Raw genomic sequence first — 26,950 nt, forward strand, 5'->3', positions numbered from 1 at the left:
GGTTGTTAGGTAAGACACATATGCAACAGTTAGGTATCTTTATTATGAAACGTTTCGCCTACACAGTAGGCTTCTTCAGTCAAGTACAGAAAAGTTGATAGAAGCAGAAGATACTTGAAGACGATGTAATCAGTCCATCACCCTTAAAGTTTTGAGGTGGTCAGTCCCTCAGTCTGGAGAAGAGCATTGTTCCATAGTATGAAACAATATGGAGAAGAAGTGACAGGATGGAGCTTTTATAGCGCCAGGAGGTGAGACGTAGGCCACTAGGAGAGGTAAGAACTCAGATGAGGAAATGGTATGGTGATACCGACAAGATGTGGAAAAAGACACTTATGTACAGTTCAGGACATTTATTAAAGGAAACGTTTCGCCACGAGTGGCTTCTTCAGTCCTAATACAGAGAAAACTAAGAAAACACACATATATATAGTGGTGGGAGTCAGGTGAGGTGAAGCGTGGGTAGAAGTGGTAATAGTAGTAGTAGTAGTAGTAGTAATGGAACTAAGGAGGTGAGGTTAGAGAGGGACCTGCTGGCATCAAGTAACACCAGTTCCCAGGATGGGTAATATCCTCTTGCTTAGTAATTTTGAAATACTGGTAACTGGTGTTACTTGATGCCAGCAGGTCCCTCTCTAACCTCACCTCCTTAGTTCCATTACTACTACTACTACTACTACTATTACCACTTCTACCCACGCTTCACCTCACCTGACTCCCACCACTATATATATGTGTGTTTTCTTAGTTTTCTCTGTATTAGGACTGAAGAAGCCACTCGTGGCGAAACGTTTCCTTTAATAAATGTCCTGAACTGTACATAAGTGTCTTTTTCGACAAGAACTCAGATGTTGAAAGGTTAGGTCCCTCTCAAACACAGCCCCTCTCACTAGTGGAAGTTGATTGCAGGTCTGTACCAAGATACCCTTGTGTTGCAGTGTCTGACAGATTGAACATTAAAATGGTATAAAATACCTTAAAGTTTTGAGGTGGTCAGTCCCTCAGTCTGGAGAAGAGCATTGTTCCATAGTATGAAACAATATGGAGAAGAAGTGACAGGATGGAGCTTTTATAGCGCCAGGAGGTGAGACGTAGGCCACTAGTACTTTTCTGTACTTGACTGAAGAAGCCTACTGTGTAGGCGAAACGTTTCATAATAAAGATACCTAACTGTTGCATATGTGTCTTACCTAACAACCTGTCGGTATTTTATACCATTTTAATGTTCAATCTGTCAGACACTGCAACACAAGGGTATCTTGGTACAGACCTGCAATCAACTTCGACAACTTCCACTAGTGAGAGGGGCTGTGTTTGAGAGGGACCTAACCTTTCAACATCTGAGTTCTTACCTCTCCTAGTGGCCTACGTCTCACCTCCTGGCGCTATAAAAGCTCCATCCTGTCACTTCTTCTCCATATTGTTTCATACTATGGAACAATGCTCTTCTCCAGACTGAGGGACTGACCACCTCAAAACTTTAAGGGTGATGGACTGATTACATCGTCTTCAAGTATCTTCTGCTTCTATCAACTTTTCTGTACTTGACTGAAGAAGCCTACTGTGTAGGCGAAACGTTTCATAATAAAGATACCTAACTGTTGCATATGTGTCTTACCTAACAACCTGTCGGTATTTTATACCATTTTAATGTTCAATCTGTCAGACACTGCAACACAAGGGTATCTTGGTACAGACCTGCAATCAACTTCGACAACTTCCACTAGTGAGAGGGGCTGTGTTTGAGAGGGACCTAACCTTTCAACATCTGAGTTCTTACCTCTCCTAGTGGCCTACGTCTCACCTCCTGGCGCTATAAAAGCTCCATCCTGTCACTTCTTCTCCATATTGTTTCATACTATGGAACAATGCTCTTCTCCAGACTGAGGGACTGACCACCTCAAAACTTTAAGGGTGATGGACTGATTACATCGTCTTCAAGTATCTTCTGCTTCTATCAACTTTTCTGTACTTGACTGAAGAAGCCTACTGTGTAGGCGAAACGTTTCATAATAAAGATACCTAACTGTTGCATATGTGTCTTACCTAACAACCTGTCGGTATTTTATACCATTTTAATGTTCAATCTGTCAGACACTGCAACACAAGGGTATCTTGGTACAGACCTGCAATCAACTTCGACAACTTCCACTAGTGAGAGGGGCTGTGTTTGAGAGGGACCTAACCTTTCAACATCTGAGTTCTTACCTCTCCTAGTGGCCTACGTCTCACCTCCTGGCGCTATAAAAGCTCCATCCTGTCACTTCTTCTCCATATTGTTTCATACTATGGAACAATGCTCTTCTCCAGACTGAGGGACTGACCACCTCAAAACTTTAAGGGTGATGGACTGATTACATCGTCTTCAAGTATCTTCTGCTTCTATCAACTTTTCTGTACTTGACTGAAGAAGCCTACTGTGTAGGCGAAACGTTTCATAATAAAGATACCTAACTGTTGCATATGTGTCTTACCTAACAACCTGTCGGTATTTTATACCATTTTAATGTTCAATCTGTCAGACACTGCAACACAAGGGTATCTTGGTACAGACCTGCAATCAACTTCGACAACTTCCACTAGTGAGAGGGGCTGTGTTTGAGAGGGACCTAACCTTTCAACATCTGAGTTCTTACCTCTCCTAGTGGCCTACGTCTCACCTCCTGGCGCTATAAAAGCTCCATCCTGTCACTTCTTCTCCATATTGTTTCATACTATGGAACAATGCTCTTCTCCAGACTGAGGGACTGACCACCTCAAAACTTTAAGGGTGATGGACTGATTACATCGTCTTCAAGTATCTTCTGCTTCTATCAACTTTTCTGTACTTGTGCAAGAAAGGTATAAAATACCGACAATATGAAAGTTAAGACACATGTGCAACATCTGGATATCTTTATTGTAGTAGACGTTTCGCCATCCAGTGGCTTTATCAATACAGATTCTAGGACATAATGGGAAGACAGTAGAACTATATACAAAAGATGAGGTAATCAGTCCCTCGGCCTTGGAGTTAGTGTTCACAGCATCGTGGTGGAGGAGAGTCTGGAGCAAAGGCAAGAAGACTGGCGCTTTTTATAGGCGTCAGTGAATGGGACGGGCAGCAGACGAGGGCAGTCACTGGTAGGCGGGATTCCCCAGTGGAAGTAAGTCCTTCCCAAAGAGATGGGTTAGTTGCAGCAGCCGTGAAGAAGGTCTTGTAGATGTCCTCTGAACCAAGATTCCATGATGTTGCAGTGTCTGACAAGTTGTGCAAGAAAGGTATAAAATACCGACAATATGAAAGTTAAGACACATGTGCAACATCTGGATATCTTTATTGTAGTAGACGTTTCGCCATCCAGTGGCTTTATCAATACAGATTCTAGGACATAATAGGAAGACAGTAGAACTATATACAAAAGATGAGGTAATCAGTCCCTCGGCCTTGGAGTTAGTGTTCACAGCATCGTGGTGGAGGAGAGTCTGGAGCAAAGGCAAGAAGACTGGCGCTTTTTATAGGCGTCAGTGAATGGGACGGGCAGCAGACGAGGGCAGTCACTGGTAGGCGGGATTCCCCAGTGGAAGTAAGTCCTTCCCAAAGAGATGGGTTAGTTGCAGCAGCCGTGAAGAAGGTCTTGTAGATGTCCTCTGAACCAAGATTCCATGATGTTGCAGTGTCTGACAAGTTGTGCAAGAAAGGTATAAAATACCGACACTGCAACATCATGGAATCTTGGTTCAGAGGACATCTACAAGACCTTCTTCACGGCTGCTGCAACTAACCCATCTCTTTGGGAAGGACTTACTTCCACTGGGGAATCCCGCCTACCAGTGACTGCCCTCGTCTGCTGCCCGTCCCATTCACTGACGCCTATAAAAAGCGCCAGTCTTCTTGCCTTTGCTCCAGACTCTCCTCCACCACGATGCTGTGAACACTAACTCCAAGGCCGAGGGACTGATTACCTCATCTTTTGTATATAGTTCTACTGTCTTCCTATTATGTCCTAGAATCTGTATTGATAAAGCCACTGGATGGCGAAACGTCTACTACAATAAAGATATCCAGATGTTGCACATGTGTCTTAACTTTCATATTGTCGGTATTTTATACCTTTCTTGCACAACTTGTCAGACACTGCAACATCATGGAATCTTGGTTCAGAGGACATCTACAAGACCTTCTTCACGGCTGCTGCAACTAACCCATCTCTTTGGGAAGGACTTACTTCCACTGGGGAATCCCGCCTACCAGTGACTGCCCTCGTCTGCTGCCCGTCCCATTCACTGACGCCTATAAAAAGCGCCAGTCTTCTTGCCTTTGCTCCAGACTCTCCTCCACCACGATGCTGTGAACACTAACTCCAAGGCCGAGGGACTGATTACCTCATCTTTTGTATATAGTTCTACTGTCTTCCTATTATGTCCTAGAATCTGTATTGATAAAGCCACTGGATGGCGAAACGTCTACTACAATAAAGATATCCAGATGTTGCACATGTGTCTTAACTTTCATTTTCTGTACTTGACTGAAGAAGCCTACTGTGTAGGCGAAACGTTTCATAATAAAGATACCTAACTGTTGCATATGTGTCTTACCTAACTAACCACCACTGTAATCCATTGACTACCACGCACAGGATGGGTATGGCGTGCAGAATGAAGATATTAAACTAAAACTAACTTGGGAAAGTTCAACCGGAAACTTTATTTGGACAACGTTTCGCCTGCACGGCAGGCTTTTATTAGGTCTTAATAAATTCTACCCGTTGGTAACACACTATAGTGACAGGAAGATGAGAGTAAGACACATGTGCAACATCTGGGTATCTTTATTGTAGACGTTTCGCCATCCAGTGGCTTTATCAATACAAATTCTAGGACATAACTTGAAGACAGTAGAACTATGTACAGAAGATGAGGTAATCAGTCCCTCAACCTAGGAGTAGGTGCGAACAGCACCATAGTCGTGGAGATTCTGAAGCAGAAGAAAGAATCCTGGCGCTTATATAGTAACGTCAGGTGAAGCAGACGAGGGCAAATTCACTGGTGGGCGGGATTCCCCAGTGGAAGTAGGTCCTTCCCAAAGAGATGGGTTAGTTGGGGTAGTAGTTGTCGTAGTTGTGAAGGTTATGTACATGTCCTCAGAATTAAGATTCCATGATGTTGCAGTGTCTGACAAGTTGTGTACGAATGGTATATAATACCGACAAGATGAGAGTAAGACACATGTGCAACATCTGGGTATCTTTATTGTAGACGTTTCGCCATCCATCTGTACATAGTTCTACTGTCTTCAAGTTATGTCCTAGAATTTGTATTGATAAAGCCACTGGATGGCGAAACGTCTACAATAAGTTTTTCCAATCTTCAACTGACCAGTTTTGGTGACGCTGTGCCCACCGCAGGCCCACTGACCTGTTTTTAGCTGGCAGTAGTGGAATCAGGTGTGGCGTGCTTCTGTCGTCCATCCTCTTCAAGGTTCGACATGTGCATTCAGCGATACTCTTTTGCATACTAAAGTTGTAATTCATGGTTATTTGAGTTAATGTCACCCTCTGTCAGCCTGAACCAGTCTGACCATTCTCTGACCTCTATAAACTCTAGAGATTGTTGTGCGTGAAAATTCCAGGAAATAGGGAGTTTCTCAGGTACTCGGACCAGTCCGTCTGGCACCAACAATCAGTCCACAGTCAAAGCTACTCTGATCACATCTCTTCCCCATTCTAATATTTGGCTTGAACAACAACTGAACCTCTTGACCATGTTAGCATACTTTTAGGCACTGAAATACTGCCACGTGATTGGCTAATTACATATTAAAGTGACCAATGAGTGTATATTATAGGTGTAAACAAGAATATAAGAACATAAGAACATAAGAACGAAGGAACACTGCAGAAAGCCTACTGGCCCATGCGAGGCAGGTCCAAGTCCCTACCGGCTTAAGCCAATGCACCCAACCTAGTCAGGTCAGGTCACATTGAGTTAAGGGAGGAACACGGCAACCGACCTGTTAGCACAAGCTATCAGGTCTAACTCACACCCACCCACATCAACTCATGTATTTATCCAACCTATTTTTAAAGCTACACAACGTTCTGGCCTCTATAACGGTACTTGGGAGTTTGTTCCACTCATCCACAACTCTATTACCAAACCAGTACTTTCCTATATCCCTCCTGAATCTGAATTTTTCCAACTTAAAACCATTGCTGCGAGTCCTGTCTAGGCTAGATATTTTCAGCACACTATTTACATCCCCTTTATTTATTCCTGTCTTCCACTTATAAACCTCAATCATATCCCCCCTGATTCTACGTCTTTCTAGAGAGTGCAGTTTCAGGGCCCTTAGTCTATCCTCATAGGGAAGGTTTCTGATGAAAGTTAAGACACATGGTTTCTGATACATGGGATCATCTTTGTCATCCTCCTTTGTACATTTTCCAGAGAATTTATATCCATTCTGTAATACGGTGACCAAAACTGTGCAGCATAATCTAAATGAGGCCTAACCAAGGATGTATAGAGTTGAAGAACAACCTGAGGACTCCTAATATTTATGCTTCTTGATATGAAGCCAAGGATTCTATTAGCTTTATTGCGAACACTTATGCACTGTTGTCTTGGTTTCAGATTACTGCTAACCAGAACTCCTAAATCTTTTTCGCAATCCGTAATATTAAGATCTACATTATTTAGTTTATATGTGGCATGGTTATTGTCCTGTCCAACATTTAGAACTTTGCATTTGTCTATATTAAACTGCATCTGCCACTTCTCCGACCACTGCATCAGTCTATTCAAATCTTCCTGGAGTGCTCGAATGTCCTCGTCAGAATGAATTCGACGGCCTATTTTGGTGTCATCGGCAAACTTGCCGATGTCGCTCTTTATGCCCTCATCTATGTCGTTTATGTAGATTGTGAACAGCAGGGGGCCCAACACTGACCCCTGTGGAACACCGCTCGTGACGCTTCCCCACTCTGATTTCTCCCCATTTATGCAAACTTTCTGCTGCCTATTTGTCAACCATGCCTCTATCCAGGAAAAAATTTCTCCTCCTATTCCATGTGCTTTAATTTTCCTCAATAGTCTCTGATGTGGGACCCTGTCAAAAGCCTTACTGAAGTCCATATACACAATATCATATTCATTACCATGATCTACCTCCTCAAATACCTTAGTGAAAAAAGTTAATAAATTCGTAAGGCAGGAACGCCCCTTTGTAAAACCATGCTGAGATTCGTTGATTAATTTATGCTTTTCAAGGTGGCTACGAACTGCCTCGGCAATTATTGATTCCATAAATTTTCCCACTATGGAGGTTAGGCTTATTGGTCTATAGTTCGAAGCTAAGGACCTGTCACCTGTTTTGAAAATAGGTATCACATTTGCCATTTTCCACTTATCTGGCACCATGCCAGTTTGTAGTGATATGTTGAAAAGATTAGCCAAAGGTGTGCTAAGCTCCTCTTTACATTCCTTTAGAACCCTTGCATACAGTTCATCAGGGCCTGGGGATTTGTTAGGTTTTAATTTATCTATTTGCCTAAGGACCATGTCACTTGTGACCCTAATCGTGCACAGTTTATTATCGTCCTGTTCTACATAATTTATCATTACTGGAATATCGCTGGTATCCTCCTGTGTAAAAACTGAGAGGAAGTATGTGTTAAAAATTCTACACATTTCCTTATCACTGTCAGTGAGCTGACCCGAGGAACTTTTGAGTGGGCCTATCTTGTCCCTGATCTTACTTCTGTATACCTGAAAGAATCCTTTTGGGTTAGTCTTCGATTCTCTTGCAACTTTAACCTCATAATCTCTTTTTGCTTTTCTAATTCCCTTTTTTATTTCTCTCTTTAACTGAATATATCGATTTCTTAATTGCCCCTCTCCTCTTTTGATTTGCCTATATATGCCTCTCTTTTGACCAATCAGATATTTTAATCTATTTAAGATATAGAATAGAGAAACAAGGCATCTGGCCTGCTGACCCACGACAGTTTCCTGAATATATGCTGAAGGTGTTCGGTTCCTTAGCCATGGGTATAAATAAAAAAGTTTGAAGCCATTTAGTCCCTTAGCTTTGATCTACAATAAACAGTAAAATATATAAAATATGTACACGTTTGTACAGAAACGTGGTAAATTATTGGTGTAGCGAGGGCCAGTAGATCCTCTGTAGTGCTACTCTGAGAGTTTGAGGTCAAGTCGGGTTTCTTAGGTAGCAATCTGCTCAATTAAGTCTATATTTTCTTCCTCTGATAGGCTTCTTTGGAACTGTTTTACGAGATGATCTTAAAGTATTACTATATAAAATACTACCATTATTATTACTATTATCATTTTACTGATGTTACTGCTACTGCTACTATTATCGTTATTAATACTACCACACCCTTTACTACTACTACTATTGCTAATAATAAAGTGATACTACTTCATCCCCCTCCGTCTTCCCGACTTGTCTTCCGGTCTTTTCTGATCCCGTTAAGCTGTAACTTGATAATGGTCCAGTACGGACCGAAAACTTCGTTCAAAATTTTCTCTGTAAGTGAGTTATTTGTGAATTGTTCCATCCACTATATTGTTACTTATATTCTTTATCTATCGATAAGATTATCCCGTTACTCAAAGAGTAGCACGCCGAATTTATTTTTAACCTCGCGATGCCCTGCGTTTTGTTGTGTCCTCTGCAAGAAGCGTCTTCAGTGTAGGTCACCCATAGTCACCCCCGCGGCCCGGTCCCAGACCAGGCTTCCTGAAAAATATCCTATCAGAAGAGACCGATTTAGAGGGATGTGTCCATAAGTGACATTTGGTGCCTATTATATATAATTTGTTGTACTGTGTCACCCTCTGTATTCTACTTGCCCCATGCGTCTCTAATACCACTTTCTACCGTGAAGTGCCACACGGGTTTAACTCCTTATTGTGATAATTTTGATAAAACTTCGAAGAGCGAAAAGAAATAAAGACTTCATATAAAACACTATTTTTTAAGTATAAATGCCTTTTTTGCATCTCTAATAAAACGAATAAAGCATCTTTAATAGACTGTATTATCACATAAGTATCATGTGCAATATAACCACAGTGAATGATAAAATTGCAAGGGCTTTCGCTTTCTCTTGGTGACATTCTCTAGGAATAATGAGAATGTGGTTATATCGCATATTAAGATGTCACTCGTTTCTTGTGATCTTGTTGCGTCATAGGTATTATGATATATGAAGATAACTCAGATAAGTATAAAAATACGGAAAATATTCGTTTACATTTATTTGATACATCGTGTTTTGGTGAACATAATTAAACAGGATGTGCATCATCTTAATACGTAACTTCAATATTGTGTTTGTTGGCCTATTGTATTTCACGTAATTGTTTACATCACGTTTAAATATGAGGGAATTGAGAGTTGGAGTGAAATATCAGTTAAGAACTAGTCTGTTCATACCATAGAAAACGCAGTCGATTGGGCTCCTATCTTTGGGTTACATAATGACTGGGTTCCTATCGTTGGATAACGTAATGATTGGGTTGCTGTCTTTTGATTACATAATGACTTGGTTCCTATCTTTGGATTACATAATGACTGGGTTGCTATCTTTGGATTACATAATGATTGGGTTGCTATCTTTGGATTACATAGTGATTGGGTTGCTGTCTTTGGATTACATAGTGATTGGGTTGCTGTCTTTGGATTTCAGAATGACTGGGTTGCTATCTTTGGATTATATAATTTGGATTCCCGTCTTTGGATTGCATAATGACTGGGTTGCTATCTTTGAATTACATAATGATGGTTCTATGCCATAGCTTTTTTTCTGCAATTAAGTAATAATTAATTTAATGATATAGAATCGTTAGGAGAGATGATATTCAAAGGAAGCCAGTCGACTGTATCCTCTGATTCAGTTTGTAATATACATGAGACACACAAATAAGTTAAGTCAAGCCCCTGAAATGTGGGCCACCACAGCAATATTAGTTTTACAAGAATTCAGAATCTAAAGTTAAAATCCCGTAGCCCGAGAGAGACTGCCGTATCGCTGACTCAAGACTCCTTCCTTTGCCTGTATCACGGACGCTCCGCCAGGAACTGAAGTTCTTCCAACTGATGCTGTGGTGGCCTGAGGAGCTCCTAAGCCGGAATCAAAATTCAGTCTGGAGGTGAACCCAGAGGAAGAACCAAAGGAATTCGAATTAGAGCCTGAATTCGATCCAAATCTGGTCCCACTGGAGGAATCAAAGTGTTCCAAGCTAGACCCAGAGTTCAGTGTGGGTTCAAACTTAATGGAAGAATCAAATGAGTCCGATGGCTTAATGTTTGATTGAGTATTTGAGCCAGAAAATCCCTTATTTGATCCGGATAAAGAATTGCCGGTAGGATTAGTCTCAGAAGACAAGCCAAAGTTGGAATGAGAGACTGAAATGAAGTTAGAAGTAGCAGGAGAACCAATGTTTGAAGATTTATAACTAGAACCTAATGATTCATGATTAGATTCGACACGAAGGCCGTGACCTGATGATCCAAGGTTAGATCCAGAAGAGCCAAAATTGGAATTTGATCTAATATTAGTCCCAGATGAAACAAAATTGTAATTTGATGACTTGAGATTTGTATCGGAAGAACCGGAACTGAAATCGGGTAATCTGGAGCTAATTTCAAAAGAGCCAGATTTAGAATCTGATGATCGAAGGTTAGTTCCAGAACCTGTTGAGCCAAGGGTCGTACTAGAAGAACCAAAATTGGAGATTGAAGAACCAAGGTTGGCTCCAGAAGAGCTAAAACTAGAGCCTGTTGAATCGAACTTCGTTCCAAAAGAGTCAAATCTGGAACCTGGTGAACCAAGGTTTCTTTCAAAAGCGTCAGAATTGCTACCTGATCCAAGATTAGTTCCTAAAGGGCCAAAACTGAGATCTGATGACCCAAGGTTTGTATCAGAAGAGCCGAATCTTGAGCCAGTTGATCCAACAGTCGCTCCAGAAGAGTCGAATCTTGAGCCAGTTGATCCAAGGTTTGTGCCAGAAGAGCCGAGTCTAGAGCCAGTTGATCCAACAGTCGCTCCAGAAGAGTCGAATCTTGAGCCAGTTGATCCAAGGTTTGTGCCAGAAGAGCCGAATCTCGAGTCAGTTGATCCAAGATTTGTACCAGAAGAGCCGAGTCTAGAGCCAGTTGATCCAACAGTCTCTCCAGAAGAGTCGAATCTTGAGCCAGTTGATCCAAGGTTTGTGCCAGAAGAGCCGAATCTCGAGTCAGTTGATCCAAGATTTGTACCAGAAGAGCCGAGTCTAGAGCCAGTTGATCCAACAGTCTCTCCAGAAGAGTCGAATCTTGAGCCAGTTGATCCAAGGTTTGTGCCAGAAGAGCCGAATCTCGAGTCAGTTGATCCAAGATTTGTACCAGAAGAGCCGAGTCTAGAGCCAGTTGATCCAACAGTCGCTCCAGAAGAGTCGAATCTTGAGCCAGTTGATCCAAGGTTTGTACCAGAAGAGCCGAATCTTGAGCCAGTTGATCCAACAGTTGATCCAGAAGCAAGCTTGGATTCTGATCCAAGATTAGTTACAAAAGGGACAAATTTGGAATCAGGTGATCCAAGGATCGTTCCAGAAGCGCCCAACCTGGAACCTGATGATACACGAGGGGTTCCATATGAGCCGAATCTGGAATCTGTTGAGCTAAGATTATTTCCAGATGACCCGAAATTAGAACTAGGTGATCCAAGGTTTGGTCCAAAAGAACCAAAATTGGAATCTGATGATCCAATATTACTGTCGAAAGAGTGCAATGTAGAACCAGGAAACACGAGCTGTGATCCACTGGAAGATCCAATATTTGATAAAGATAATCCTGGACTAGAGCTGGAAGAGTCAAACCTGGAAGAAGCAAAATTAGTTCTGGAAGATCCAAGTCTGGAGCTTTTAGAATCTAAACTTGATCTATATGAACTAACATTCAGTCTTGAAGAGTCAAACCTAGAACCAGATGTTCTGACACTTGATTTCGAAAAGTCAAAATTAGAATTAGGAGAATCAAAATTGGATCCCGTAGAGGATGGGGAACTTGACTCAGAAAAGCCTAAATTAGATCTTGAAGATCCAAATGTAGATCCAGTAGATGACCCGAAACCGTGCTTTGAAAGAGATCCAGGATTAAATCTAGAACCGGTAGAACTCACACTTGATCCAGGAGAGCCATTGTTAGATCCAGTAAGTGAACCGAAACTTGGTGCAGAGACAACTTCAGATCCGGTAGAAGTTCCGAAGCTAGAATGAGGAGAGCCGTAGTTTGATCCACTGGAAGAACTTGTCCTTAAGGTAGCAGATTCAACATTGGAGTCAGCAAAAAAGACAGACCTTAGGCTAGACGATTCCAAGGAAGACTCTGAAGGTTCCAAAACAGAACTAGGCGAAGATAAATTTGGCCCAGTGGAACTAGAAAGGTTAAAGTTTGATTCAATTGACGAACCAGCATTGGAGGTAGGTTTGAAGCTTGACTCGGTGGAAGAACCTGGCTTAAAGCCAGAAGATTCAATGTTAGATCTTGAAAAGTGGTTGAAAGCAGAGCTTGAGGAAACTAAACTTGGTCCAGAAGAAATGGAGTCAGAAGATCCAAAGTTAGCTTTCAATGTTGACCCAAAACTGTCACTTGAGGAGCCTAGATGAGATCTAGAAGATGAAAAATTAGATTCCGAAGAGCCACTGTTAGATCTAGTGAAAGGGCTGGCAATTTTGGCGTCAATTTTCAAGGAAGACTCAAAACTAGTGCTAGGTATGTCCAGGTGTGGACCACTGAAATCAAAACTAGAATCTGTGGAACCAGTGTTAGATCCAGTGGTAGAGTCTGAAAATCCTGAGTCAGATCTTGAAGATCCAGTACTAGTTCTAGATGTTCCCAGACGAGATCCACTGGAAACAAAAGTAGAGTCGGAGAAACCAATGTTAGATCCGGTGGAGGAACCTGAAAACTCTGAACTAGATGCCGGTGAATGTCCAGATGAACCTAGCCGTGATCTAATCGAGCCAAAACTAGAATGGGAGGAGCCAATGTTAGATCCAGTGGAGGAGCCAAAAGTTGCAGGACTTAGTTTTACGTCAGCTCCAAAACTGTTTCTGAACGAAACTGGCTGTGATCCGGAGGAACCAAAACTAGCATGTGAAGAACCAATGGCAAATGCTGAGGAAGAGCTGGGAAACCTTGAACCCGTCTGCGAGGTAGTTGCAAAAGTAGTGCGGGATGCACCTTGACGAGATCCAACGTTAGATGCAGTGGAAGAACTTGGAAATCCAGAACCAGATCTTATAGAAGGTGCAAAGCTTGTGCTAGATGTGCCTGGATGTGAACTACTAAATTTAGTACTAGAACCGGATGAGTCAGTGTTTGATCCGGTGAAAGACCCTGAAAAACCGGAGCCAGATTTTACTGAAGGCTCAAAATCAGTGCTAGCTGTGCCTTTACGTGATCCTGTAGATCCAAAATTAGACTCAGAAGAGCCAATACTGTATCCAACAGAGGAGCCAAAGGATGTAAAACCTGGTTTAGAGGCAGCTCCAAATGTGGCTCTCGATGGACCTACATGCAATCCAGAGGAACTAACACTAGAATCAGAAAATCTAGTGTTAGATCTATGGAAAGAGTCAGAAATTCCAGAACCAGAGCTTCTGGAAATTGATCCTAGATGTAATCCACCTGAACTGAAATTAAAATCGTCAGAAGAGCCAGTGTTAGAATCAGTGGAAGACCCGATAATGGAACCAGAGAAACTGATTTTCGATGCAGACGAAGGATGAGAATTAGAACTTGGGGTGATTTTGAAGTTGGAACCAGGAGAACCAGTATTTGATCCGGTAGAATAGCCAATCTTGGAAGCAGATCTAAATCTGGAGCTTGATGAAGAACCTATTTTAGACGTAGGGAAACCTGTGTATGCTTCAGGGGATGCGCCGAAGCTGGATACAGAAGTGGATCTAAATTCGGATGGGGAGGTGGAAAGAACGTTAGACCCAGTAACAGGAGGAGGAGGAAACTGGGATCTAGAAAAATCTGATTTAAAACCAGAAGAAAGAGTATTAGAGGCAGATCTTATGGACGCTCCTGTAGATTCAGTGAACGAGCTCCTGGATGATATCTCAGGCACTAATGCACTGGGTCGTACAGATGAACCAGTAAATCCACCGAATCCAGAGGCCGAAGATGTGTCCAGCCTCTTGAAATTTTGTGATCTAGAAGCTGATGTTGAATATGCTTGGAACGCTGAAGGCGACGCTGAACCTCCCTTCACTCTCTCGTACTGGACCTCTGCCTTGAAACCTGATACATCATCAGCACGATACTTGACTGTTCTTAAAACGTCGTCAGGCTGGAGAACAGAGTAAGAGCCCACTAGGACACCATTGTTCAGAGATTCCTCGTGTGACTTTCGGTCACCTGTGTCAGGTATGTTCACTTGATATTGGTAATTGAAGGACGGGTTAGGATAAGTTATGTCATATTTTGTTTGATCTTTGCCAGCCAGGAAGGAGTTGTAGTTGTCTGCTCTTGATCTTGTTAAGACTACAGCCGCAGCCAGCAGTAGTACCTGGAGAAATAAGCCAGAATTATTTATGTATTTTTATGTTAATATATTCACTTAAATGAACAGAAATGATTAATATGTATATAGGAATTATAGTAGGCCTTAATTAGATGCCCTTGAGTCGGTACTCCGTGTTCATCAAGAACTGCAAGAAGCCCCTGTCCCTGTCACGTGCCTTCAGCATTCTATGGAGAGGGAGCATGGACACAGGGGTTATCCCACAATCACTAAAAACAACAGACATAGCCCCACTCTACAAAAGTGGCAGTAAAGCAGTTGCGAAGAACTACAGACCGATAGCACTAACATCCCATATAAAAATCTTTGAGAAGGTTCTAAGAAGCAATATCGCCAACCACCTAGATACCCATCAGTTACACAAACTAGGGCGTCACAGGTTTAGATCAGGTCGCTCCTGCCTGTTCCAGCTACTGGACCACTATGACAAGGTCCTGGATGCTATAGAGAATAAACTGTAGATGTAGTATACAAAGACTGCGAAAACCTTCGACAAGTGCGACCGCGGTGTAACAGCACACAAAACGCGTGATAAAGGAATAACAGGAAAAGTTGGTAGATCTATAACTTCCTAACAAATAGAACACAAAGAGTAATAGAGAGTAAAGTCTGAGGCAGCTACGGTGAAAATCTCTGTTCCACAAGGCACAGTACTCACTCCGATCCTGTTCCTCATCTTCATATCTGATATAGACAGATATGTAAGCCATAGCTCCGTGTCTTCATTTTCGGATGACACCCGAATTGCCATGACAAGTGTTCTCCATCGAAGACACCGCGGACATCAACCAAATCATCAAATGGGCCACTCAAAACAATATGAAGTTCAGTGAAGAGAAATTTCAACTACTCAGATATGGAAAACTTGAGGAAATTAAAACTATCAGGGTATACAACAAATTCTAACCATACAGTAGAGCGAAAAGTAATGTGAAGGACCTGGGAGTGATAATGTCAGAGGATCTCACCTTCAAAGACCACAACGTATCTACCGGATCTGCTAGAAAAATGATAAGATGGATGATGAGAACCTTCAAGCCAAGCCCATGATGACACACTTCAAACCGCTTGTTCTCTCTAGGCTGGAATACTGCTGTACACTAATGGCCCCCTTCAAGGCAGGCCAAAATGCTGACCTGGAGAGTCTACAAAGAACTTTCACGGCACACATAATAAGTATGATAAAGCACCAAAATTATTGGGAAAGGTTGAAGTCCCTTGATTTGTATTCCCTGGAACGCAGGCGAGAGAGATACATGATAATATACACTTGGAAAATCCTAGAGGGATTAGTATCAAACTTGCACACAAAAGTCACTCCCTATGAAAGCAAAAGACGGCAGGAGATGCAACATTTCCCCAGTGTAAAGCAGGGGCGCCACGAGTACACTGAGAGACAACACAATAAGTGTCCGGGGCCCAAGCCTGTTCAACTGCCTCTCAGAATACATAAGGGGGATTACCAATAGACTCCTGGCTGTCTTCAAGAAGGCACTGGACAGGCACCTAAAGTCAGTTCCTGACCAGCCGGGGTGTGGTTCGTACGTCACTTTGCGTGCGGCCAGCAGTAACTGCCTGGTTGATTAGACCCTGATCCACCATGAGGCCTGGTCTCAAAACGGGCCGCGGGGGCGCTGACCCTCGAAACCCTCTCCAGGTAGTGATACTTGATGTATAGAAAAAAAACATGAAACACACACACACACACACACACACACACACATGTCCTACGAGGAGAGGTTAAGGGAAATCAACCTGACGACACCGGAGGACAGGAGAGATAGGGGGGACATGATAACGACATACAAAATACTGAGAGGAATTGACAAGGTGGACAAAGACAGGATGTTCCAGAGATTGGACACAGTAACAAGGGGACACAGTTGGAAGCTGAAGACACAGATGAATCACAGGGATGTTAGGAAGTATTTCTTCAGCCACAGAGTAGTCAGTAAGTGGAATAGTTTGGGAAGTGATGTAGTGGAGGCAGGATCCATACATAGCTTTAAGCAGAGGTATGATAAAGCTCACGGCTCAGGGAGAGTGACCTAGTAGCGATCAGTGAAGAGGCGGGGCCAGGAGCTCGGACTCGACCCCCGCAACCTCAACTAGGTGAGTACACACACACACACACACACACACACACACACACACACACACACACACACACACACGAACCCACACCTGGTCAAGCACGTCAAGAAATTAGAAAAAGTGCAGACTTTTGCAACAAGACTAGTCCCAGAGCTAAGGATACTGTCCTACTAAGAAAGGTTAAGGAAAATCGGCCCGACGACACTGAAGGACATGAGGGTTAGGGGAGACATAATAACGACATACAAAATACTGCGAGGAATTGACAGGGTGGACAGAGGATGTTCCAGAGATGGGACACAGAAACAAGGGGTCACAATTGGAAGTTAAAGATTCATATGAGTCAGAGGGATGTTAGGAAGTATTTCTTTAGTCATAGAGTTGTCAGGAAGTGGAATAGTCTGGAAAGTGACGTAGTGAAGGCAGGAACCATATATAGTTTTAAGACGAGGTACGATAAAGTTCATGGAGCAGGGAGAGAGAGAACCTAGTAGCGATCAGTGAAGAGTCGGGGTCAGGAGTTATGTTGTCTCAACCCCTGCAACCACAAATAGGTGAGTACACACACATTAATATATATATATATATATATATGTCGTGCCGAATAGGCAGAACTTGCTATCTTGGCTTAAATAGCAACGCTCATCTTGCCATATAGGACAAGTGAAAATTTGTGTATGCAATAATTTCGCCAAAATCATTCTGAACCTAACGAAAAAAAATATATTTGATTGTGTTTGTTTAGTACAAAATTACTGTAAACATTTTTTAAATGTATTTAGCTGGGTTAGGCTAAAATTAATTGTTCTTGTTATAATAAGGTTAGGTAAGTTTTCTAAGATTCTTTTGGTGCAAAATTAAAAATCTTTACATTAACATTAACGAAAAAAATATATCTTTAAACGTGTAAGAGAAAATTTTAGAAAGGACTCTTAATTTTAAATGAGTTCTTGCTAATTGACCAGTTTTACATATTCGGCACGACATATATATATATATATATATATATATATATATATATATATATATATATATATATATATATATATATATATATATATATATGCAAAACAACCACTCTGAAAGAATAGAGAAATTCCAAGCGCTTTCGTGACTACTCACATTATCAATGATAATGTGAGTAGTCACGAAAGCGCTTGGAATTTCTCTATTCTTTCAGAGTGGTTGTTTTGCATATTTTGAAATCACCTGTTTACTGTGATCTTATTGCATATATATATATATATATATATATATATATATATATATATATATATATATATATATATATATATATATATATATATATATATATATATAAACTAAGAGTAGGACAAGACTCAAACCTGCATACTCTGCATCCATGTGCGCAATAGTCTACTACAAAGCCAGGCCTCGCAAAACCAGGAGTGCTCAGTAGACCTAGTACTTGGGGGGCCCCAGAGATTCTCAACGTTTCCTCCATCATTAACCCCGTCGACTTGATGCAGTTCTCCATTTACCCCCTTACGTCCATACAAAAATTTATAGCCATCATAAAGGGACAGAAAAACAAGGTCAGAGAAAAAATAAATTATTCAGGTTTTGCACAAAAATAGCACACAAATATTTACCCTTGTCATGTAATTTTTACCCATAAAGGGTAAATTTACCCATAAAGGGTAAATTTACCCCCGGTTGAGAATCACTGCACCAGACACTAGGCTTGTGTTCCAGTTGTTTCCCCTTCGTCACTGACCCATGGGAGATTTTAGAATGCTTAACGATTCGCAAAACGAGAGAAATCATTTATCTCAGATCAGGCCTGGGTTCAAGTCCAGGTCACATCACAGTATTCCCTTCATCAGTCATTCGGTTTCAAATGGGAAAAGAATGTTCACTACAAAAAGCAGAACCAAAGCTATAAAAAATATCTGGTTCGTCATTGAAGCTTCAAGCGTTTTCTTCATCCATTATCAGAATTAACTTAAAGGAATTCCAGGTCTAGTAAAACCTTATTGATTTTAAAGTTGGTTTTCTTCAACCTGGATATAAATGAAGATTTGATCGGAAGTTAGAGAGGCTTAACTTTAAAAATCAAGATTACTGAAATTGACCTGGATTACTATAAATCTTATTGTGATGACGGATGAAAACACATCCGAAATGTCAATAAACAAATTGTGTGTGTATATATATTACATATATATATATATAATATATATTTAATGTATATATAATATATAAAGAAGTTGTATAATGTATATATAATATATAATGTATATATAATATATAAAGAAGTTGGATGTCCTGGCCCTAAGCGAAACAAAGCTGAAGGGGGTAGGGGAGTTTCGGTGGGGGGAAATAAATGGGATTAAATCTGGAGTATCTGAGAGAGTTAGAGCAAAGGAAGGGGTAGCAGTAATGTTGAATGATCAGTTATGGAAGGAGAAAAGAGAATATGAATGTGTAAATTCAAGAATTATGTGGATTAAAGTAAAGGTTGGATGCGAGAAGTGGGTTATAATAAGCGTGTATGCACCTGGAGAAGAGAGGAATGCAGAGGAGAGAGAGAGATTTTTGGAGATGTTAAGTGAATGTATAGGAGCCTTTGAACCAAGTGAGAGAGTAATTGTGGTAGGGGATCTGAATGCTAAAGTAGGAGAAACTTTTAGAGAGGGTGTGGTAGGTAAGTTTGGGGTGCCAGGTGTAAATGATAATGGGAGCCCTTTGATTGAACTTTGTATAGAAAGGGGTTTAGTTATAGGTAATACATATTTTAAGAAAAAGAGGATAAATAAGTATACAAGATATGATATAGGGCGAAATGACTGTAGTTTGTTGGATTATGTATTGGTAGATAAAAGACTGTTGAGTAGACTTCAGGATGTACATGTTTATAGAGGGGCCACAGATATATCAGATCACTTTCTAGTTGTAGCTACACTGAGAGTAAAAGGTAGATGGTATACAAGGAGAATAGAAGCATCAGGGAAGAGAGAGGTGAAGGTTTATAAACTAAAAGAGGAGGCAGTTAGGGTAAGATATAAACAGCTATTGGAGGATAGATGGGCTAATGAGAGCATAGGCAATGGGGTCAAAGAGGTATGGGGTAGGTTTAAAAATGTAGTGTTAGAGTGTTCAGCAGAAGTTTGTGGTTACAGGAAAGTGGGTGCGGGAGGGAAGAGGAGCGATTGGTGGAATGATGATGTAAAGAGAGTAGTAAGGGAGAAAAAGTTAGCATATGAGAAGTTTTTACAAAGTAGAAGTGATGCAAGGAGGGAAGAGTATATGGAGAAAAAGAGAGAGGTTAAGAGAGTGGTGAAGCAATGTAAAAAGAGAGCAAATGAGAGAGTGGGTGAGATGTTATCAACAAATTTTGTTGAAAATAAGAAAAAGTTTTGGAGTGAGATTAACAAGTTAAGAAAGCCTAGAGAACAAATGGATTTGCCAGTTAAAAATAGGAGAGGAGAGTTATTAAATGGAGAGTTAGAGGTATTGGGAAGATGGAGGGAATATTTTGAGGAATTGTTAAATGTTGATGAAGATAGGGAAGCTGTGATTTCGTGTATAGGACAAGGAGGAATAACATCTTCTAGGAGTGAGGAAGAGCCAGTTGTGAGTGTGGGGGAAGTTCGTGAGGCAGTAGGTAAAATGAAAGGGGGTAAGGCAGCCGGGATTGATGGGATAAAGATGGAAATGTTAAAAGCAGGTGGGGATATAGTTTTGAAGTGGTTGGTGCAATTATTTAATAAATGTATGGAAGAGGGTAAGGTACCTAGGGATTGGCAGAGAGCATGCATAGTTCCTTTGTATAAAGGCAAAGGGGATAAAAGAGAGTGCAAAAATTATAGGGGGATAAGTCTGCTGAGTATACCTGGTAAAGTGTATGGTAGAGTTATTATTGAAAGAATTAAGAGTAAGACGGAGAATAGGATAGCAGATGAACAAGGAGGCTTTAGGAAAGGTAGGGGGTGTGTGGACCAGGTGTTTACAGTGAAACATATAAGTGAACAGTATTTAGATAAGGCTAAAGAGGTCTTTGTGGCATTTATGGATTTGGAAAAGGCGTATGACAGGGTGGATAGGGGGGCAATGTGGCAGATGTTGCAAGTGTATGGTGTAGGAGGTAGGTTACTGAAAGCAGTGAAGAGTTTTTACGAGGATAGTGAGGCTCAAGTTAGAGTATGTAGGAAAGAGGGAAATTATTTCCCAGTAAAAGTAGGCCTTAGACAAGGATGTGTGATGTCACCGTGGTTGTTTAATATATTTATAGATGGGGTTGTAAGAAAAGTAAATGCGAGGGTCTTGGCAAGAGGCGTGGAGTTAAAAGATAAAGAATCACACACAAAGTGGGAGTTGTCACAGCTGCTCTTTGCTGATGACACTGTGCTCTTGGGAGATTCTGAAGAGAAGTTGCAGAGATGGGTGGATGAATTTGGTAGGGTGTGCAAAAGAAGAAAATTAAAGGTGAATACAGGAAAGAGTAAGGTTATGAGGATAACAAAAAGATTAGATGATGAAAGATTGAATATCAGATTGGAGGGAGAGAGTATGGAGGATGTAAATGTATTCAGATATTTGGGAGTGGACGTGTCAGCGGATGGGTCTATGAAAGATGAGGTGAATCATAGAATTGATGAGGGGAAAAGAGTGAGTGGTGCACTTAAGAGTCTGTGGAGACAAAGAACTTTGTCCTTGGAGGCAAAGAGGGGAATGTATGAGAGTATAGTTTTACCAACGCTCTTATAAGGGTGTGAAGCATGGGTTATGAATGTTGGAGCGAGGAGAAGGCTGGAGGCAGTGGAGATGTCATGTCTGAGGGCAATGTGTGGTGTGAATATAATGCAGAGAATTCGTAGTTTGGAAGTTAGGAGGAGGTGCGGGATTACCAAAACTGTTGTCCAGAGGGCTGAGGAAGGGTTGTTGAGGTGGTTCGGACATGTAGAGAGAATGGAGCGAAACAGAATGACTTCAAGAGTGTATCAGTCTGTAGTGGAAGGAAGGCGGGGTAGGGGTCGGCCTAGGAAAGGTTGGAGAGAGGGGGTAAAGGAGGTTTTGTGTGCGAGGGGCTTGGACTTCCAACAGGCATGCGTGAGCGTGTTTGATAGGAGTGAATGGAGACAAATGGTTTTTAATACTTGACGTGCTGTTGGAGTGTGAGCAAAGTAACATTTATGAAGGGGTTCAGGGAAACCGGCAGGCCGGACTTGAGTCCTGGAGATGGGAAGTACAGTGCCTGCACTCTGAAGGAGGGGTGTTAATGTTGCAGTTTAAAAACTGTAGTGTAAAGCACCCTTCTGGCAAGACAGTGATGGAGTGAATGATGGTGAAAGTTTTTCTTTTTCGGGCCACCCTGCCATGGTGGGAATCGGCCAGTGTGATAATAATAATAAAAAAAATAATATATAAATTAACTCTAAGGCAACCACACCATCGTATTTTCTCGCAACATGAAGCAAGCCTAGTTCGTTAGGCTCATGTTGTTTGTAGGATTGTATGGTCCATTGGTTTAGAGCGTCGTGAATTTTCTCTCTCTTCCCACGAGGCAGGCTGGAACAACACGGGTACGATCCCCCGGCTAGCCACAGTTTGTTTATATATATATATATATATATATATATATATATATATATATATATATATATATATATATATATATATATATATATATATATATATATATATATATATATATATATATATATATATATATATATATATATATATATATATATATATATATATATATATATATATATATATATATATATATATATATATATATATATATATAATGTCGTGCCGAATAGGCAGAACCTGTGATCTTGGCTTAAATAGCAACGCTCATCTTGCCATATAGGACAAGTGAAAATTTGTGTATGCAGTAATTTCGCCAAAATCATTCTGAACCTAACGAAAAAAAATATATTTGATTGTGTTTGTTTAGTATTAAATTATTGTAAACGTATTTAAAATATATTTATTGGGTTAGGCTAAAATAAATTGCGATTGTTGTAATAAGGTTAGGTAAGTTTTCTAAGTTCCTTTTGGTGCAAAATTATAAATTTTTACATCAACATTAATGAAAAAAATATCTTTAAACGTATAAGAGAAAATTTTTAGAAAGGACTTAATTATGAATGAGTTCTTGCTAATTGACCAGTTTTACATATTCGGAACGACATATATGCATATATATATATATATATATATATATATATATATATATATATATATATATATATATATATATATATATATATATATATATATATATATATATATATATATATATATATATATATATATATATAATGTTGCAGTTTAAAAACTGTAGTGTAAATCACACTTCTGGCAAGACAGTGATGGAGTGAATGATGGTGAAAGATTTTCTTTTTCGGGCCACCCTGCCTTGGTGGGAATCGGCCAGTGTGATGAAATATATATATATATATATATATATATATATATATATATATATATATATATATATATATATATATATATATATATATATATATATATATATATATAATCTCACCTGGGTGGCTACCATAATGAAGACACGAGAAGTGTGTCGATGAATGAGTGGAGTCTGTCTTATATATCAGAAGTCATTGTGTGTGGGGAGCGGGGTGACAGATCACGTGACGGGTAAAAGAGGGGGTGGTAGAGACTGGACACGTCTCTGGCGTAGCGTCAGGTGACGGATCAAGGAGGGATGGAAGGTGACGATGTTTTAAGAAAGTACAAACGGGTGAGGGTGGTTCACCTAGTTATGTAAGGTAATATGACTACCTTGAGAGCACTGCGCCGGAAATATATTTCTTCAACTTTTAGCGATTTTTCTTGCGACTATACTTTTTTCAACTTTGTATATTACCCTTCAAGAACTTACCTTGATGCTGGTAAAAGCCTTTAAGTTTAAAAACTCTACCTTCACCTTAGTTGCTAATGTTAGTAATTATGTTAAATGTTTATGTTCACTGTCTTTGTTGTTTATGTTTATTCTTGTTTCTAGTGTTCACTATATTTTGTTATGGCTATGACTGCTGAGTGACGGACATAGTCCAGGTCTCAGTAAAGGTCATAACTACTATTGTTACCTTTCCCTTAAAAATGAACGTAAAAATGATGTTCATTTCCAGAAAATATAATAGCGATGGTTACAAATAATCGTCGGAATGGGATACAAGATATCTGGAAATTCACTGATTATGCAGAACATTTTGTATCCAGTCTGAACATCTGTTATTCCCCAGACGCGGTATGTTCCCTACTGATTTAGCGCTTCACCAATCACATAAAAAACACAAAAAAATCAGATTTTGTAAAGAATATCTTGCTTATTTTGGAGTGGCTTATTTTGGAGAGGCGCTTGGAGAACACGACAAGTCTTGGGTTCCTCATATGGTTTGTGTAGAATGCTTACGACAATGGAAAAAAATAGCAAAAGAAAAGCTTAAACTTCGGTGTGTCGAGAACCAAAAAACCACCACGTCGATTGTTATTTCTGTATGGTGAATGTGAAAGGTTTCAATCGGTACAAAAAAGTCGAGTGGGAATATCCTGATTTGGAGTCAGCAAGGAGACCTGTGCCACACAGCGAAGACTTTCCCATACCAGTGTTTACAACACTGCCTGACCTTCCATTGTCAGATGTTGAAGAAACTCAGGGTTTAGAATGTAACACAAGTGATAGTAGTGGAAGTGAATATGAAGTATTTCAACACCCCAGTAATTCTCCCAATAAGAACTCAATGATCTCATACGTGACCTCAGTCTGTCAAAGCAAGTATCTGAACCTTTAGCATCCAGACTAAAAGAAGAGTCTACAACAAGAAGTTAAAATAACAGCTTATCGGACAAGAGAAGTTGAACTTCCTTACTTCAGCCAAGATGAAGAACTTGTTTACTGCAATAACATCCTTGGACTTCTTCGAATGGGACTTGAATATCTTCCAGGAGATCGCTAGTATATATTACATGATTTGACTTTTGCATGATCTAAAAAAATAATTTCAATGCGATTTGTAACTTAGCCCCGCCTGATCCATATATTTTTCACATATTTTATGTTTTTCAATGGGATACCAAATTTATCAAAAACTAGAGCCAATAAAGCAAAACCGTTGACATATTCAGAATCAGCATCACAAATTTTCCCTACAATCAGTGTAATATCATTGACCAAAAAAAGTGTTGACCAGTGGTACGCTTGAAGGTTTATACCAGGGCTGCTCTACTATGAGCAAAGGTCCACATGGGGAAGTACCAATGTATGTAAAGATTCGGACACATTTTTACATAATGTTTCATTATGTAAAAAAAATGGCATTTCATATTACTGCTCTTCACTAAGGCAATTGTTTCACTACATATGAGGCAAAGGGGCTTAGAACTGCATGTGGGAAGAATGAAAGCATACAAACCATACCACGGGCGGGATAGAACCCGCGATCTGAGTCTCAAAACTCCAGACCGTCGCGTTAGCCACTGGACCAGCTTACCACAATAAGATTCGCCCAACTAGGTATATTTCTACACCATAGGAAGGTTAGCATAGGTGGGTTCTATCCCCGCCCGTGGTATGGTTTGGTTGCAATCGTGTCATTACGATTTCGTGAGTCATGTTAACGGCTTTGAGGGGACTTGAGCTAGAGTTCGTCACGGCCACGCTAGCTGGAGATTCGTCTGTAAAAACTTGCATTTGTGGTCACAGTGGTGCCTATGCTAACCTTCCTATGGTGTAGAAATATACCTAGTTGGACGAATCTTATTGTGGCTAGCTGGTCCAGTGGCTAACGCGAAAGTCTGGAGTTTTGAGACTCTCAGATCGCGGGTTCTATCCCCCCCCCGTGGTATGGTTTGCTTGCAATCGTGTCATTACGATTTCGTGAGTCATGTTAACGGCTTTGAGGGGACTTGAGCTAGAGTTCGTCACGGCCACGCTAGCTGGAGATTCGTCTGTAAAAACTTGCATTTGTGGTCACAGTGGTGCCTATGCTAACTTTCCTATGGTGTAGAAATACACCTAGTTGGGCGAATCTTATTGTGGCTAGCTGGTCCAGTGGCTAACGCGACGGTCTGGAGTTTTGAGACTTAGATCGCGGGTTCTATCCCCACCCGTGGTATGGTTTGTTTGCAATCGTGTCATTACGATTTCGTGAGTAATGAAAGCATACTGCTGTATCCATTCTTCCTTGAAGTAGCGATTTTCAATATGAATTCCCCTCAAGGAAGGTTCCTTGACGTTGGTGAGGGGCTCTTAATCTATGAAATTGGATCTGTGCTCCAGTTCCCTGAATTAAGCCTGACTACCTTCCACATCCCCCCACAGGCGCTGCATAATCCTACAGGTTTCACGCTCCCCCTTGATTATAATAATAATCAATAAGAATTACCATTGAATGGAAGAAAATATCACTCTAGCAATGCTAGAATACTGTATTCCATTCAGTGTATGTATTCCGCTTTTGTGTACCACCTGATCCTGAACGTGGTAACAGCTGTTATTTAACTAAGCTTTCCCCTGAAGCCAGCGGTTCAACTACAACACTCAGAAGGTCCGGATTCGGACCGCGGGCCGCCAATTGAGTAGCCCTGGTTTATATCCAGCAAGCCTAATCACCAAGCACTACTTGATACACCGCGTGGTCATCCAAGCCTAGTAGTTACCAAGCACTGACTTAACCCAACTTTGTCGTCTTGAGGCTGGATCTCCAGTTTCTCTTTGTGAAGATTTGAGTCTTAGGCTGCTAGAAAAAACTTTAAAACAAAGGAATCAGAATTATTCATAAACAAAATTTTTTTAAGACATACTTATTAATGCTATTCTTCTATGGAGATCAGCACTTCCATCGTAACAGCCACTTCCCTTATAACTTAAAGCTGCCACCACCTGGATAGTAGCGAGAGACTGAGACCTCGTTTATTACATACTAAGCTACTTCAACATGATCCCCAACGGGGATGATTGGGGAGACTGGTAGTTAGAGAGAGGTTCTGCAACCTGCACTGGGCAAAGATTGAAGTGTGTGTGTGTGTGTGTGTGTGTGTGTTATTGTGTGGAGTGTATGTGAATGGTGTGTTTGTGTGATGTGTGTACGTGACTGTGATGTGTGCATGATGTGTGTGTGTGTGCTCATCTATTTGTACTTACCCATTTGTAGTTGCAGGGGTGAGTCACATCTCCTGGCCCCGCCTCTTCGATGGTCGCTACTAGTCCATTCTCCTCCTGCTCCATAAGCTTTATCGTGCCTCTTCTTAAAGTTACGTATGGATCCTGC

At 40.7% G+C, this 26,950-nt stretch overlaps 1 protein-coding gene across 1 annotated transcript; it reads right to left on the minus strand.

The window, feature by feature from the left end:
* Positions 1-9,250: 9,250 nt before the first annotated feature.
* On the minus strand, positions 9,251-26,907 carry LOC128698908 (pneumococcal serine-rich repeat protein-like). The gene is made up of 2 exons (XM_070096770.1): positions 26,824-26,907; positions 9,251-14,570 (listed from the first exon to the last, which is right to left on the minus strand). Exons 1-2 carry the CDS (start codon positions 26,905-26,907, stop codon positions 10,005-10,007), a joined length of 4,650 nt encoding a protein of 1,549 aa, XP_069952871.1. The 3' UTR covers positions 9,251-10,004.
* Between the last annotated feature and the right edge of the window lie 43 nt (positions 26,908-26,950).

Source organism: Cherax quadricarinatus, chromosome 55 (genome assembly GCF_038502225.1).
Source record: "Cherax quadricarinatus isolate ZL_2023a chromosome 55, ASM3850222v1, whole genome shotgun sequence".
NCBI lineage: Eukaryota > Metazoa > Arthropoda > Malacostraca > Decapoda > Parastacidae > Cherax > Cherax quadricarinatus.

What these genes read in the sequence shown, in the direction of transcription:
- LOC128698908 (XM_070096770.1), bottom strand. Translation starts at nt 26,907, where the DNA reads ATGGAGCAGGAGGAGAATGGACTAGTAGCGACCATCGAAGAGGCGGGG. An exon ending in ACCCCTGCAACTACAAATGG is followed by an intron (nt 14,571 to 26,823) that starts GTAAGTACAAAT and finishes TTATTTCTCCAG; the next exon opens with GTACTACTGCTGGCTGCGGC.